Source organism: Topomyia yanbarensis, chromosome 3 (assembly GCF_030247195.1).
Source record: "Topomyia yanbarensis strain Yona2022 chromosome 3, ASM3024719v1, whole genome shotgun sequence".
NCBI lineage: Eukaryota > Metazoa > Arthropoda > Insecta > Diptera > Culicidae > Topomyia > Topomyia yanbarensis.
In genome coordinates this window covers 248,675,776-248,689,720 of record NC_080672.1, presented here as the reverse complement: position 1 = coordinate 248,689,720, position 13,945 = coordinate 248,675,776, and the positions used below count along the sequence as shown (strand labels likewise).

Below are 13,945 nucleotides of genomic sequence, written 5' to 3'. Positions count from 1 at the left end.
TGATTCATTTGATTCATTTGATTCATTTGATTCATTTGATTCATTTGATTCATTTGATTCATTTGATTCATTTAATTCATTTGATTCATTTGATTCATTTAATTCATTTAATTCATTTGATTCAATTGATTCATTTGATGCATTTTATTCATATCTTTAATTTTATGCATTTAATGTTCAGTCATTCGTTTTATTTCATCCAATTTGTTAGTATGAGTCAATTTATTCTATTAATCTTATAACTATTTCTAAATATAATCTTAATTTTTATTTAATAACCTAATCTAATTTGATTCGTGTATATTATAATTTTGATTTACATTAATTTTTCTACTCATTTTATGAATTTAATAACCTATTATTTCATTTTTTGCTTTAGTTTTTTTATTTCGGTCGTTTTGTTGATTTCTATAATTTATTCCGTTTTTTCGAGATTATATTCGTGCAAGACTAGAAACTGTTTTCATCCCACCTCTAGTTGGGTGCTTACTTCTCGTGAGTTCTGCAAACTAATCCAATAGAGTGTGTGAATGTGTAAGAAATGTCTCATCTCACTGCTAGGTGGATTAAATCGGTTTTTTTTAATGTGCGCTGTTGTGGTAAAACCGACACCCTTTGGTTAGGGTAAAACCGACACGCTGTTAAGATGGTTGTGTTTACTTTCGATTCATTACAAAAGGCTGGAAATCTTTGTGACACTTCAATTACACTATTAGCATACCATAGTAATAGCTGAAATACACAGAAATACTTTTATTGTGTTTATTTCTTATAAGTCTCCTTAAAAATCAAAAATTGGAATATTTGCTTATCAGATTCTATTGAAGCTTTTGCTACTTCTGCAAAAAACTCATCCAACCCAATTTCTAGTGTTCTCTTGGTTTGTCATAGATGAACTTTATCACAGTGAGACAATGATCTTTTGTATACCCCGGTAGATCATTGATGATCAGAGTCCCGAAAAATCAAAGTCTGAGCCAGGCAGTTTTGCTGCGAAGTGTGTATTACTTATAAGTGAATGAATCCTATTAACAGAATGTAGAACCCTTGCAAATTTTCTCTCGCGAAATAAAATAACACTGAAGGTTTCAATGATGTGCGTAAGGATTATTTGGAAATACTCATATCATGAAATAACCCTATAGCATAAAATTCTTTTGTTTACAACAGTACGCTTTCGAACTCTCATCCCCTCACTAAATGAGGAAACTACAAAAGCACATGTTTGCATCTCACATATTCACACTTTATTACTATCACATTTTTAATAAAAAAAGAAGAGAGAAAATAAATTAAAGGGGGTGTCAATTTTACCCCTATGGGGTGTAGGTTTTACCCGCAGTGCCTACAAAAGGTCACTATGTTTTCCAAGTTTTTCAACCAATCATTTTTAATGAAATTAATTTTTTGAAGTGCTGACGAAATTAAGCCTTGTGAAGAATTTTCAGAAGAAGAATTCTGCGCAGAAATTATAATTTTATTGGTTTTGTGGCAACCTAGAAAAAGTGTTAAGCTTAAGGTGTCGGTTTTAACCATAATTCCCCTATGTTTTAATAAAACACACAAATAAATTTTATAACGTTTTTTGCCTGAATCGATTGGTTTTCAAATTATTACAATTCACCAACAATTAATAAAATGTAAGAAAAAACTTTGTCTATTTTCTAACATTTTCACAATGTTTTACAATAATGCGGAGTTTTCAATAGTGTACAGTTGAAATACCAAAACAAAGTTGGACTTTTCTGAATCGATTGATGATTAAATGACGTAAATTCATAAAAAATTACCAGCGCTACAGTCATTTGAAATGATGTCACATTTTTGAGGCGCTGGTCGAATTACAAATTTTTGTTTTAGACCTAACCTCTATCTCATATAGTCGAGTCAAGCATTTTCATTGCTAAAACCTTTCTAAAGAGAACATTATATATGTTTTAAAAATATTCTGGATGGATTTCCATAAAATATCTAATACTAACATGATAAATACAAATTGTTATTTATCACATACACATTTCGATTTAAACTAGTTCATATATATATATATATATATATATATATATATATATATATATATATATATATATATATATATATATATATATATATATATATATATATATATATATATATATATATATATATATATATATATATATATATATATATATATATATATATATATATATATATATATATATATATATATATATATATATATATATATATATATATATATATATATATATATATATATATATATCGTGTGCCCGATACTCGCCAGGATCTGCTCCACTTGGTCTAGCCACCGAGAACGTTGCGCTCCTCTCCGTCTTGTACCTGTCGGGTTGGAGGTGAAAACTTGGTGGGGTTGTTGTCCGGCATCCTCACAACATTCCCCGCCCACCGTACCCTTCCAGCTTGAGGTACTTTCCGGATACTTCGGATGCTTCGCGCTTCAGTCGGGTATACAGATCTGCTACCGTCTCCTTGTTTTTACCGATTATGTCCACGTCGTCCACGCGAAGCACACGAACTGTCCGGACCTCGTGAAAATCGTGCCCCGCATGTTGAACTCCGCTCTTCGCATTATACCTTCCAGCGCTATATTGAACAGCAGGCAGGACAACACATCGCCTTGTCTTAGTCCCCTGCGTGTTTCAAACGGATCCGAGATGCCGCCCGAAATTTTGACACAGCACCTTACACTATCCATCGTAGCCTTAATCAGTCTTGTCAGCTTCCCTCGTCCATCATTTTCCATAGCTCTACATGGTCCACCGTGTCATAAGCGGCTTTGAAGTCGATGAACAGGTGATGTGTCGGGACCTGGTATTCACGGCATTTTTGGAGGATTTACCGTATAGTAAAGATATGGTCGTTTGTTGATCTACCGTTGATGAAACGGCCTGATAACTCCAGACAAATTCATTTACCAGCGGTGATAGGCGCCGGAACAGAATCTGGGATAGCACTTTGTAAGCGGCATTTGTCACTGTGATCGCCCTGTAGTTTTCACAATCCAATTTATCGCCTTTCTTGTATATCGGGGTGATGACCCCTTCCTTCCACTCCTCCGGTAGCTGTTCTCTGTCCCAGATTCTTTCGATTATTCGGTGCAAACATTCCGTCAGTTTCTCAGGACTCACCTTGAAGAGTTCCGCTCCTAGATCATCCTTACCAGCTGCCTTGTTGTTCTTGAGCTGTTGAATAGCCTTGTTAACCTCATTCATAGTGGGCGCCGGTACATCCCCGTCGGAAGCGACACTGACATAATCGTCCTCCTCGAACGCCCGATTGTACGCCTGCGCACCATTTAGATATTCATTGTAGTACTGTCTCCACCTTTCGACCACCTCACGTTCGTCAAGATGCCACCTTTATTGTCTCTACACATTTCGGCCCGCGGCACAAAACCGTTGCGAGAGTTATTCAGCTTGAAGAACGCCCGCGTTTCCTGAGAGCGATACAGCAGCTCCATCTCCTCTCTCTCAGACTCTTCCAGGCGGCGCTTTTTGTCCTGAAAAAGTCTACTATTTTCGCTTCCGTCGATATGACTCCACGTTCTGACGAGTGGCTTGAAGCAACATCGCTGCGCGTGCTGCATTCTTCTCGTCCAATATCTCTTGGCACTCGCCATCGAACCAGTCGTTCCGTCGACTCCTCTGTACGTATCCCAGGACGCTCTCCGCAGTGCTGCTTATGGCTGCTTTAGTCCTGGTCCAGCAGTCCTCAAGGGGAGCATCGATGAGCTCCTCCTCCGGTGGCAGCGCTGCTTCAAGATGCTGCGCGTACGTTATCGCGACGTTGGTTTCCCTCAGTCGGTCCAGGTTATACCGCGGCAGGCGCCGGTATCTTACACTGTTCACTACGGATAGTTTTGGACGCAGTTTAAACATCACCAGATAGTGGTTCGAGTTGATGTTAGCGCCCCGATAGGTCCTTACGTCGATAATGCCCGAGAAGTGCCGTCCATCAATCAGAACATGATCAATTTGCGTCTCTGCTTGTTGCGGTGATCTCCAGGTGTATCGGTGCTGGAAGAAGGTGCTCCTTATGACCATGATCTTGGAGGTGGCGAAATCGATTAGTCTTAGGCCGTTCTCGTTCGTATGCTGGTGGGCGCTGAACCTTCCAATTACCAGTCTGTTTTCCACCTCCTGGCCAACTTGAGCATTAAGGTCGCCGATGACGATCTTGACATCATGTTTTGGGCAGCAATCGTATTCGCGCTCCAGCTGCGCGTAGAATTCGTCCTTGTCGTCATCGCTACTTCTAAGGTTAATTATGCTGGTGCACGTTAATTATGCTGATGTTGAAGAACCGGCCCTTGATCCTCAACTTGCACATTCTGTCGCTGACCGGCAACCATCCGATCACACGCTTTTGCATCTCCTCCACCACCATAAAATCTGTTCCCAGGTCGTGTGTATTGCCGTAGCTCTGGTAGATGGTGTGGTTTCCTCGAAAGACCCGCACTGTAGACCCCTTCCAACACACCTCCTGCAGCGCCACAATGTCGAAAGTTAAGCGACCTGTAGTTCCATGTCCAAAGTTTCCAGTCTCTTGTCAGTTTCTGTTGTGCACGTATGTGCCAATTTTGTCCATCCAAAATTTCTTGTTGAACTTCCTGCTTTCCATGCTATTTTTATGGGCGACTAGCTAAGCCTGCGCCAACCTTACAGTAACGCTGAAGGATCACGGGAGGAGAGGGATTTGGGCTAAGCGCTTATTTAAAGGCGGCGCTGGCTCGCCTTGTCAGGGCTGCTTTAGGGCATGTGGTATTTAGGCCTAGAACGTATAGGGCCCACTACCTCGTTCTACCACACCCGCAGTCAGCCCCCGCTGCTGGTTCGGGTCGCGAGTCACAACTAGTTGCTATCGCGACTAAGCATTATCCACCACCTATGACCCGCCCGGTTGCTTTCAGCTCAGCTTCCCACATAGCGTTCCTCCACCACCACGGGGCCCGGGATAGTTCATCTATTCCACTAATCTCAACGTAAATGTACTCACAAGCAGTGGACGCAAGCACACACCATGCATAAACATTGAAAGTTAAATTGAAGCCAAACCCAAATCAATCGAGTATGAAAACGTAAAACGTAGGTGTTCCTTAATCGGCTGGTGTATAAATTTGTATTTGTATTTGTATAAAAAAGTCCAACTGACAATTTGTCTTAATGAACTATACTAAACTAAGGTAAACTAAGCATAATTAAAATAGTGACAATACACGACGACGAAACTGCGAAGAGTTCATGACGAAGTCAAAAATTTCAGCAAACTCGTTGAAGCGACGACTCATTGCTAAAACTGGACTTAGTGTTAGTGCTGCGCTTTTCAGAATGCAGCAGGGCTCGAGAACGAAGAGAACGGGTAGGCGCGTAGAGGTTGATTTGCGCTAGTAGCTCCGGATCATCATATTCAGCCAGCAGAATCTTTGACACGAAGGTAGCTTGCGCTGCATGTCTCCGGCGTGTTAAAGTATTAAATCCTAAAAGACGACAACGGTCCTCGTACGGTGGCAGGTTTAATGGATCGTTCCACGGCAATTCACGTAACGCATATCGTATGAATTTACGCTGGACTGCTTCGATCCTAAGGCTCCACGTAGCTTGATAAGGGCACCAAACGACGTTTGCAAATTCCAACTGCGGGCGCACCAATGAGCAATAAAGAGCCTTGAAGCATAGAGGATCCCGAAATTCGTTGGATATTTTGAAAATAAATCCCAGCAAACGATTGGCTCTGTCGATGGTCGCTGAGACGTGATGAGTATACGTTAGCTTATCATCAAGAATGACTCCTAGATCCTTCACGTGGTCAACGCGTTGTAGTAGAGTTCCTGCAATGTTATAGTTGAAGGTAAAAATATTTCTCGTTCGATAATAGCTGATGATAAAACATTTTGCAACGCTAAGGACCATCATGTTTCTTACGCACCAGCTATAAAAGGTGTCAATAAGATGCTGTAGCTCACGGCAATCGGCTTCATTCCGTATAACAAGAAAAAATTTTAAGTCGTCGGCAAAAAACAGCTTTCCTCCACGGCTGAGAACGAAAACCGCATCGTTCACGAACAGTGAAAAAAGCAGTGGACCTAGCGTACTACCTTGAGGAACTCCGGAAGAGTTGAAAAAGGATTCTGAAACAATATCGCCAATTTGAACAACGACTTCACGATGCACAAGGTAGGATCGAAGCCAATGGCAGAATCTTGTAGAACACCCTAGCTTATCAAGCTTTGTTATCAGTACATGATTAACTCTATTAAAAGCTGCCTTTAGATCAGTGTAAATAGTATCCACCTGCAATTTCTTAGACATTTGTTCCGTGCAAAATGACGTAAAGCAGTGCTGGGATGTACTAATGTAGCGTCGACAAGCAGAAAATAACGCTTCGTTGATAATTGATTCAAACACTTTAGATTCGACTCCTAGCGAAGTGATTCCGCGATAGTTCGTTATGTTGAGTTTGTCACCTTTCTTGAATACCGGGAACATTACTGAGCATTTCCAATCCTCAGGAAACGTTTGCTGCTGAAGCGATAGGTTAAAAATATATGCAAGTGGTGTTACAAGTAAGTCCGAACATTTTTTCAATACAGTTGAAGGTATAGCACTGAGGCCGGGTGCATAAGATGACTTGGTTTTCCGACTTGCAGATATAACCATTTGTTCAGAGACAGTAAACACATCCAAATCAACAGCACAAGCAGGAACGTCGCGAGAGGCATTTTCGAGTTCGATTGCGGTTGGCGAATCAGTTGAAAAAACACTCGAGAAGAATCTGGCAAACAGCGTACATTTCGCCACAGTTGTTGTAGCTTCTTCGCCGTCGTAAAGCATCCTTGAGGGAAGTCCAGTTTCTTTTCGCTTCGTGTTGACAAATGACCAAAAGCCCTTCGGGTTTCGGCGTAGATTATTCTGGATGCGGTTTACATAGCGTTTGTACAGAAGCTTGTTGTAACAACGATACTCATTACTGGCTAAAGTGAACATGGGCTTAGAAAGAGGACACCGTCGATTTGTGTACGCACGTAGGGTTTTTGCTTGAGTACGTTTTAGCTTTCGAAGAGTGCTGTTTGACCAGGGCGGCTTGCTAGGAGGCTGGCATTTAGGCACTGAGGTCTCAACACAGTTCAGTAGTAGTCGCTTGTAGATGGCAACTGCAGCATTAACACTCACTTGGGCATGCAGTACACTCCAATCAATTTGCGACAGAGAACTGCGCAGCTTTACAAAATCAGTTTTGCGAAAGTTGAGACGGTCGACAGAAAGAATTTCTACTTACTGAACTGGTTGAATAGTGCCAATTGAGATTTCAAGCGCGGGATGAAAGTTGTCAAGTGGAACAATCACGCTGGATGCTTCATTGACGGAACATACAGGTATATTAGTTTCACTAACAAAGACGAGATCCAGAAAGCGTGACTGGTGATTAGGAATCATGCTTACTTGACTTAGTCCGTTGAAAGCAAATCCATCCAAATGATTAAAATCCATCGACTGATTTCGAAATTATAGGTGTACAAACCTCACATAGGTGATATTATAGGTTATTGAATGATGCCAACCCCCAGATAGTAGAATAAGCCATTTTTAACGTCAGAACTCATCTATATCCCCAAATGTAAGCGAATTGGTCTCTTCATAATATTTCATACTTCCAGATCCAGACATCAACTACAGTCGTGATTCGCTGGTTGGGCCACACCTATGTCCAACTAACGAATTTGATTCGTTAGTTGGACCGACTGACAGATGTCAAAAACTCTCCAAAGGAGACGTTAGGAATGTAATTGCAAAAGTGTCCAACCAGCGAATCACGACTGTAATTCAGTCTCTCCATCTGCCTAGTGTACACTGGGTACAGTGTTTTTCGTATTGAGTGGGTTATACCTATCAATATCAACTTTTTGTTCACTTGGAACATTCTAACAATTTGCACATTAATTCAGTTCCGGTTTGCAGTCTTACGCCATATCAAACTGAACATACACTATAGTTGAACTTCCATTTCATAGATCCGAAGGAACTATTACACTTAACCCAGCATTTTTCTTTCATTCTAGCGATATCTGCCATACCTAAAATCGTTTGTGAAACTATACATGCCTTGGAGTTGCAGGATGAAACACCCTCTTGGAAGATTATGGATAACAAGGGACGTGTTACCGTTGTACTACACTGGGATCAACGTCAGGGAGGACAAGGAGGAGGACAAGGCAATAGCAGCAGTGTCATTGGAAGCGGAGGTGGAGTGTTAAGTAATGGTCCTAGTTCAGAGAAATTTTCGCCATCGAAGAAAAGCTTATCGACCCAAAATTCGCTGGACAAAATTTCAATATCGAGCCAGCAGCGCTATCCGAGCCCACAAATCACGGTAATTAATCACGATGATCCTCAGTCCGCGATATACCACTCAGCTAGACGATTATCAAAGCAGGGCGGTTCCTTCGATAGCGCTGTGGGAGCCGTGCATATTCATACTCCTGAATGTGCACATCATGCTCACACACCAACTCGGGCTGGTAGTCCCGGAGCGACCGAATGCGATTTCCACTGCTGTGCACTTCACGAGGAAGGTCGCAAAATTGCGGTGCACAAAAACGTGGCCACATCTCCGATACAGGATGGTTCCACTAGTCCACAACCACCACCCAGCAGTCTGTCGGATAGCAGACGAACGTCCAATACTAAAGGACACGTGCGGTTCCTCGACATTGGGCCAGAACGGGACAGCTCCGAAAGTGAAACAGAAAATACCGTTATGGAAGATGAAACTGTCACGTCGGAAAAGTTTCTTCTACTCATCGACCAGCTTTCGGTGGACCAGAAGCGCCATCTTAGCATAAAGGACATCGGCATTATTCTCGAGCGACTGAGTTCCAAAATCCTAGATGTAGAACGGTTGGACCGAGAAAGTGAGTCTGACGATTGCTACAACTGGACGATTAAGGCAACGATACGCGGTGATGCATTACGTGAGTTAGGTGTTATATACAACGGTAATTACTACGCAATATCGGAACATCCTGGTTATAAAGAGGAAAATGAGGAGAACGGGGAAGACGTTGAAGAAGAAGATGAAGATCGATTATAAAAAAGCGGTTTTCCTGTGACGGTTAGATATGAAAAACAAACACAAATTGGAATACAATAAAACAAATTTGTTGGGCAAACGATAAACATGAGGTAATGCAAAATACCCGTTAACGTGTTGACAAGGTCACATGTGCGAGCACGGGTATAAATCCGAAGAATAGTTTGGGCGTATGTTGCCACAGTCTGTGCCATTTCGAGTCACACATATGTGAGATGGGCCGGAGCATCGAAAAAACTCCCGAAAAACACAAACGCTGCCATTAACAACACAAACAAAATATGAAAATAACTTACTAATGAACTACAAAATATCTAAAATTCAAAAAAAAAAAAGGAAACGCACATCATTGTAACCGTTACATAAAATGAAGCAATTAATAGAAATCATTCTAATGGAACAGGCTAAGAAACATACCTGTTCCGATCAAGTGCATCGCACATCGTGACAAGCGAGTTCTCGTCAGGCCAAAAGTCACGACAAATTCGACAGTATTTCAAAGAACAAACCGGAAGGCATCAGCCGTGTCTAATTTCATGATAGAGTTAGTAGGTAAAACAAAATGTGGGGATACGATTGTCACACATCTCAATAATGGGACAATTCTTGTAATCAATAATAATAATAATAGTAAAGTAGTAATACTGTAATTACTAAAATAATATAAACTGAAAAAAAGCCGAAGAAGTAAGCATACAAACCGGATAAACACGTGAACTGCAGTCGTATCGCCAACCTAGGATTTAAATCAAAACCAAATAATAATATATATTATATTATTAATAAATTATGTATTTAAATACATCATTTCTGTAGAAATGATCAACTTTTTACTAAAAAACAAAACTGAAATTCAAACGAGGAAACATAGTTATGTATCAAATGATAACCCGATAAGTAAATGTATTTGTACACTTGCACATGTAGCTGTGTATACATATGGATCCTTGCATGTACGTGTGTGTATTTGTATGTGTAGGTGTGTACGTGAGTGAGTGTGGCACACATTGTGTTTTAACTAAAGGGGCAAACACAAACGCAAAGAGGAAATCAGAAAAAAAACTCTCGTTTGCTTCTTAGTCGACTTTCAATTCAAATTAACTCCCTCAACTAATAACTAAAAAGTGATTATAGCTCGCACCGTATATAAACTAAAAAAAGTAATCTGTTGATCACTAATGGTGACGTTTGAACGCAATCAAGATACAAACACTAAAATATAATTTACTCTGCCGAACAAACAAAAACTAAGACCATGAACAAAAGATCAACGCTATTCGGCATGAGTCATGACTGTTAGTAATCGTAGATATTGGCCTCTTAGCGTATATTTTAGCACACGTTTCTACATACAAGCGCACGACTGCCTACACATACCTACGATAGCAGTTACAATGGCAGACTTTCCACACTCCCATGTTTACGACACATACACACAAATGCGCACACACGCGCTCGCAGCCTATACGTATGAAGTAGATACACAATGTGCTGTACCTAACACAAAATCGGAAATAAAAATCCAAGAATTTCATACAGATTAGCTCATAAACGGAACGGCGGTATACCAGCTGCAGCTAAGTGGAATCATCGTTTTAGGTTCTTGAAAGAGGATATTCCCCAATCCTACGTGTTTAGGATGAATGTTGACCCAAGGTTTACCAGTTACCTCCATCTAAACCAATTGATGATAATCGTAAACCTATCTTTTCTAAAATATACTAAAACGTTTTGAATAGCTACGCAGAAAAATCGATTGGTTAGACTCAGCTCTTAAATTAAAAACAGTCTGTGTTCATTTGATTCAGAATTCAGAATTAAAATAAAATACAAAATAATGCCAAAGTAGTAAATGAGTTCTGAACCGTACCAAACGCACGCCGGGAAAATGTGCCAAAATAAGAACGAAAACCAAACGTCTTTGGGTACTTCCACTATATTAGTAAGACAACGAGTCAGGTTGATTACGTTGAATTAAACGAGATATCTGAAATCGTAGATTCAAGCACAGTGGCTGTTTAGTGTTCAGGGAGACCAAAATCCACCATGGTAATCCAATTCAATACGGTAGTCGTACATAGCAGTTTGCAGCACAAATCAATATACTTACAAAGAACTGACGATTTTGCGTCACGTAAATTTGCAGCCGATCATACTCATTTCATCTAGCATGTACGTAACAAACTGCGATTGTTAGAAATCAACATAAACATACTATCTGGCGACCGTGCTGTATTCCGATTTTCGTTTATCGTTTCAGTTCCATTTCGTGAACCATTCAGAGCAATTAATTAACAGATGGATGTACTATAGCGGAACTGTTGACTTAGACCTGCGCTGGTAATTCATTTGTAGGAAAATAAACGAAAAAAGAACAAAATACTCGACAAACGAGAAAGTAGGTAAACTCGAACAGAATATTATAATCAAAAAAAATATAATAAAAACCATGAATGGATGCGTTACTTTGTTAATCCACGTACATAGGACAAGGCAAAGAAAGTTTTAAAAACCAATAAGCGAAATAAAGGAGATCATGTACTAAAACAGTAAGAGAATTGAATTATTTTATACAGTAAAAACCAATAAAACTCTAACTAAATAGCACAAACAGGAAACCCTTTCCTTTGTAATAACTCATGAGTGAAGTTGTGCACTGATTAGTTGTCCGATGTAATGTTGTAGAATTGACTGTGAATTTTTGATTGTTTTAGTTTGCACGTCCTATAACTAGTACAGCATTTGTTGTTTCATTTTTACTGAATACCGAAATATCAAGCAAGATAGCTGTTAGATAAAATATATTGCAAAAAACCTATATATTTTGTAAACACATTTCTATGAAAAAAATTAGTTAATTATTTGTATGTAAAGTTACTACTTCATCTATTTTTTTGTAATCGAAGAATAGTAACGCAGACTAAAGTTAATTGTAAGCATCATTGAAACACGCTAGTTTTTAACTGTTTCTCAGAGGTAAACAAAGCTTAGGAAAATCACACATACCAATACAGTAACAGTACCATTAAAAATAAAATGTATGACTCAATCAATCGTCAACCTCGTCGACACAAAAGCATATTCCAACCAGCTTCCTACAACTGGTGGCCAAAGGTGGCACTTACTTAATTCGATCGTCAAATCCGGTCTGCACTGATTTTGAGTTACCTATAACAGCAACTTTCCCGATTCTGTCTGCACGGCAGCACAGAAAACAATAATCCACCATCGGATCGGTTGCGTATTCAACATTGTACCAAACTAGCCTCAGTTGCCTTTGTTTCAGTTCCACAGAACTATCGCAACCGAACAGGCGAGTCCACGCCAGTGGTCAACCAACGACCGTAATCAACTTTTCGAATTCTTCCCCCAGCCATAAGTATGAGGGTAATTGGAACTCAGTCGCGCACATACAATCTCTCCCGAGCTGAGTCACTTGATTGTTATGAAAATTGAGATGGTGGTCCGATCGGAAAAAAGTTATCATAGTCGAAAAACTAATGAATATAAGTTTAAATAAATATCTGACACTGCCCTGAGTCCTGAATGAAATTTAGTGAAAAACAAGTACTAAACAAACGAAGTGTGCGCATGTTTTATGAGCATTGAAGAACAAAAACATCAAATCATAAGCATAAAACAAGGAGAATCATAGCGAAGGGCCGACAATCCTTCAAATTAATTGAAATATTAAATAAACTTAAAATAAATAACGGTATCGGTAAAATATTTTTTTAAATAAATAGTCAAGAAAAGAAAAATTGAAAAAATACCTAAGTCGATCAAAAATGCTGTATGGTTATCGATTGAAATTAGCCAAACAAAAAAAAATGAGACACATTGATTAAGGTCGAATTCATTTAATATCTAGAATTATTAACCTAATTATTCAAGTAAAAAGGAAAAACATAAAACTAAATAAACGGGTTTTGAATATAATTCAACAAAAATAGAACAAAAAGAGCAAAATCGACGAATAGAGAAATGAAGGAAGAAGAAATAAATTTGTTCAAACGATAAGTGGAGAATGAAAATATGCAAAAAATATATGAAAGTATATTTAACAAAAACACAACCTAATGTTTTGTATAGATTATTTCTGTTATATTATGTATAAATTATTTAAAATAAATAAACTTAATCGCTTAAGAAAAGTTTAAAATAAAATTATAACACAGGTTGTTTAAATTAAAAAAAACAGGTTTTTAAGGAACATATATATTTTATGTTATACATATTATGACATCCCTCGAGTTTGCTGAGCCTTAGAAATCTTCCAAAAACAATTCACTTCATTTAACTTTATTTGGCTGTCAAAAACATGCTATCCCATTTCCATTGGACATTTCCATAATTATATTGAACATAATAAGCTATTGAATCATAGTTTGGATAAACGAGAAAGGTTGGTTTTAACCTGTTTTAGCGGTGAATTAAAACAGGTTTTTAATAATTGATTTGGTCTAGGTTTTAATGATATTTTCAACGTTTCGCGGGAAATCAAAATATCGAAAAAATCTTAGTAAAACCGCTCGCTATCTAAGGAATACGAAAAAAAAACTTTGGTTTTTGGCTCTAAGTCAATCCACAGACCTACCAGACATGAGACACTCGAGATCATCAATGTCTTGCAAAAATTTAACAGATTTTTCAAACGCTTATTTATCATTCTCACTACTTTCCGTGCTCACCCCCTGTCAAAAAAAATGCGGACGAACATGGTCAAGCGATTTAAACAGTTTGACGTTTAACTCAACTCGCCTGTGCCAATTGCCCCTAGGAACAAATGCAATTTGCGAATGCGATTTAAAGGCAATTTCAACACTAAGACAAA

At 38.9% G+C, this 13,945-nt stretch overlaps 1 protein-coding gene across 1 annotated transcript in view; it reads left to right on the top strand.

Annotated features, from left to right (window-relative positions):
• The window catches only part of LOC131690514 (uncharacterized), an 84,536-nt gene extending 71,279 nt beyond the window's left edge, over positions 1-13,257 (top strand). Inside the window, exon 4 of the mRNA XM_058976354.1 lies at positions 8,081-13,257. Within this exon, the coding sequence (XP_058832337.1) occupies positions 8,081-9,111 (1,031 nt within the window). The 3' untranslated portion in view covers positions 9,112-13,257. The remainder of the gene's footprint in view (positions 1-8,080) is intronic.
• Positions 13,258-13,945: the final 688 nt, after the last annotated feature.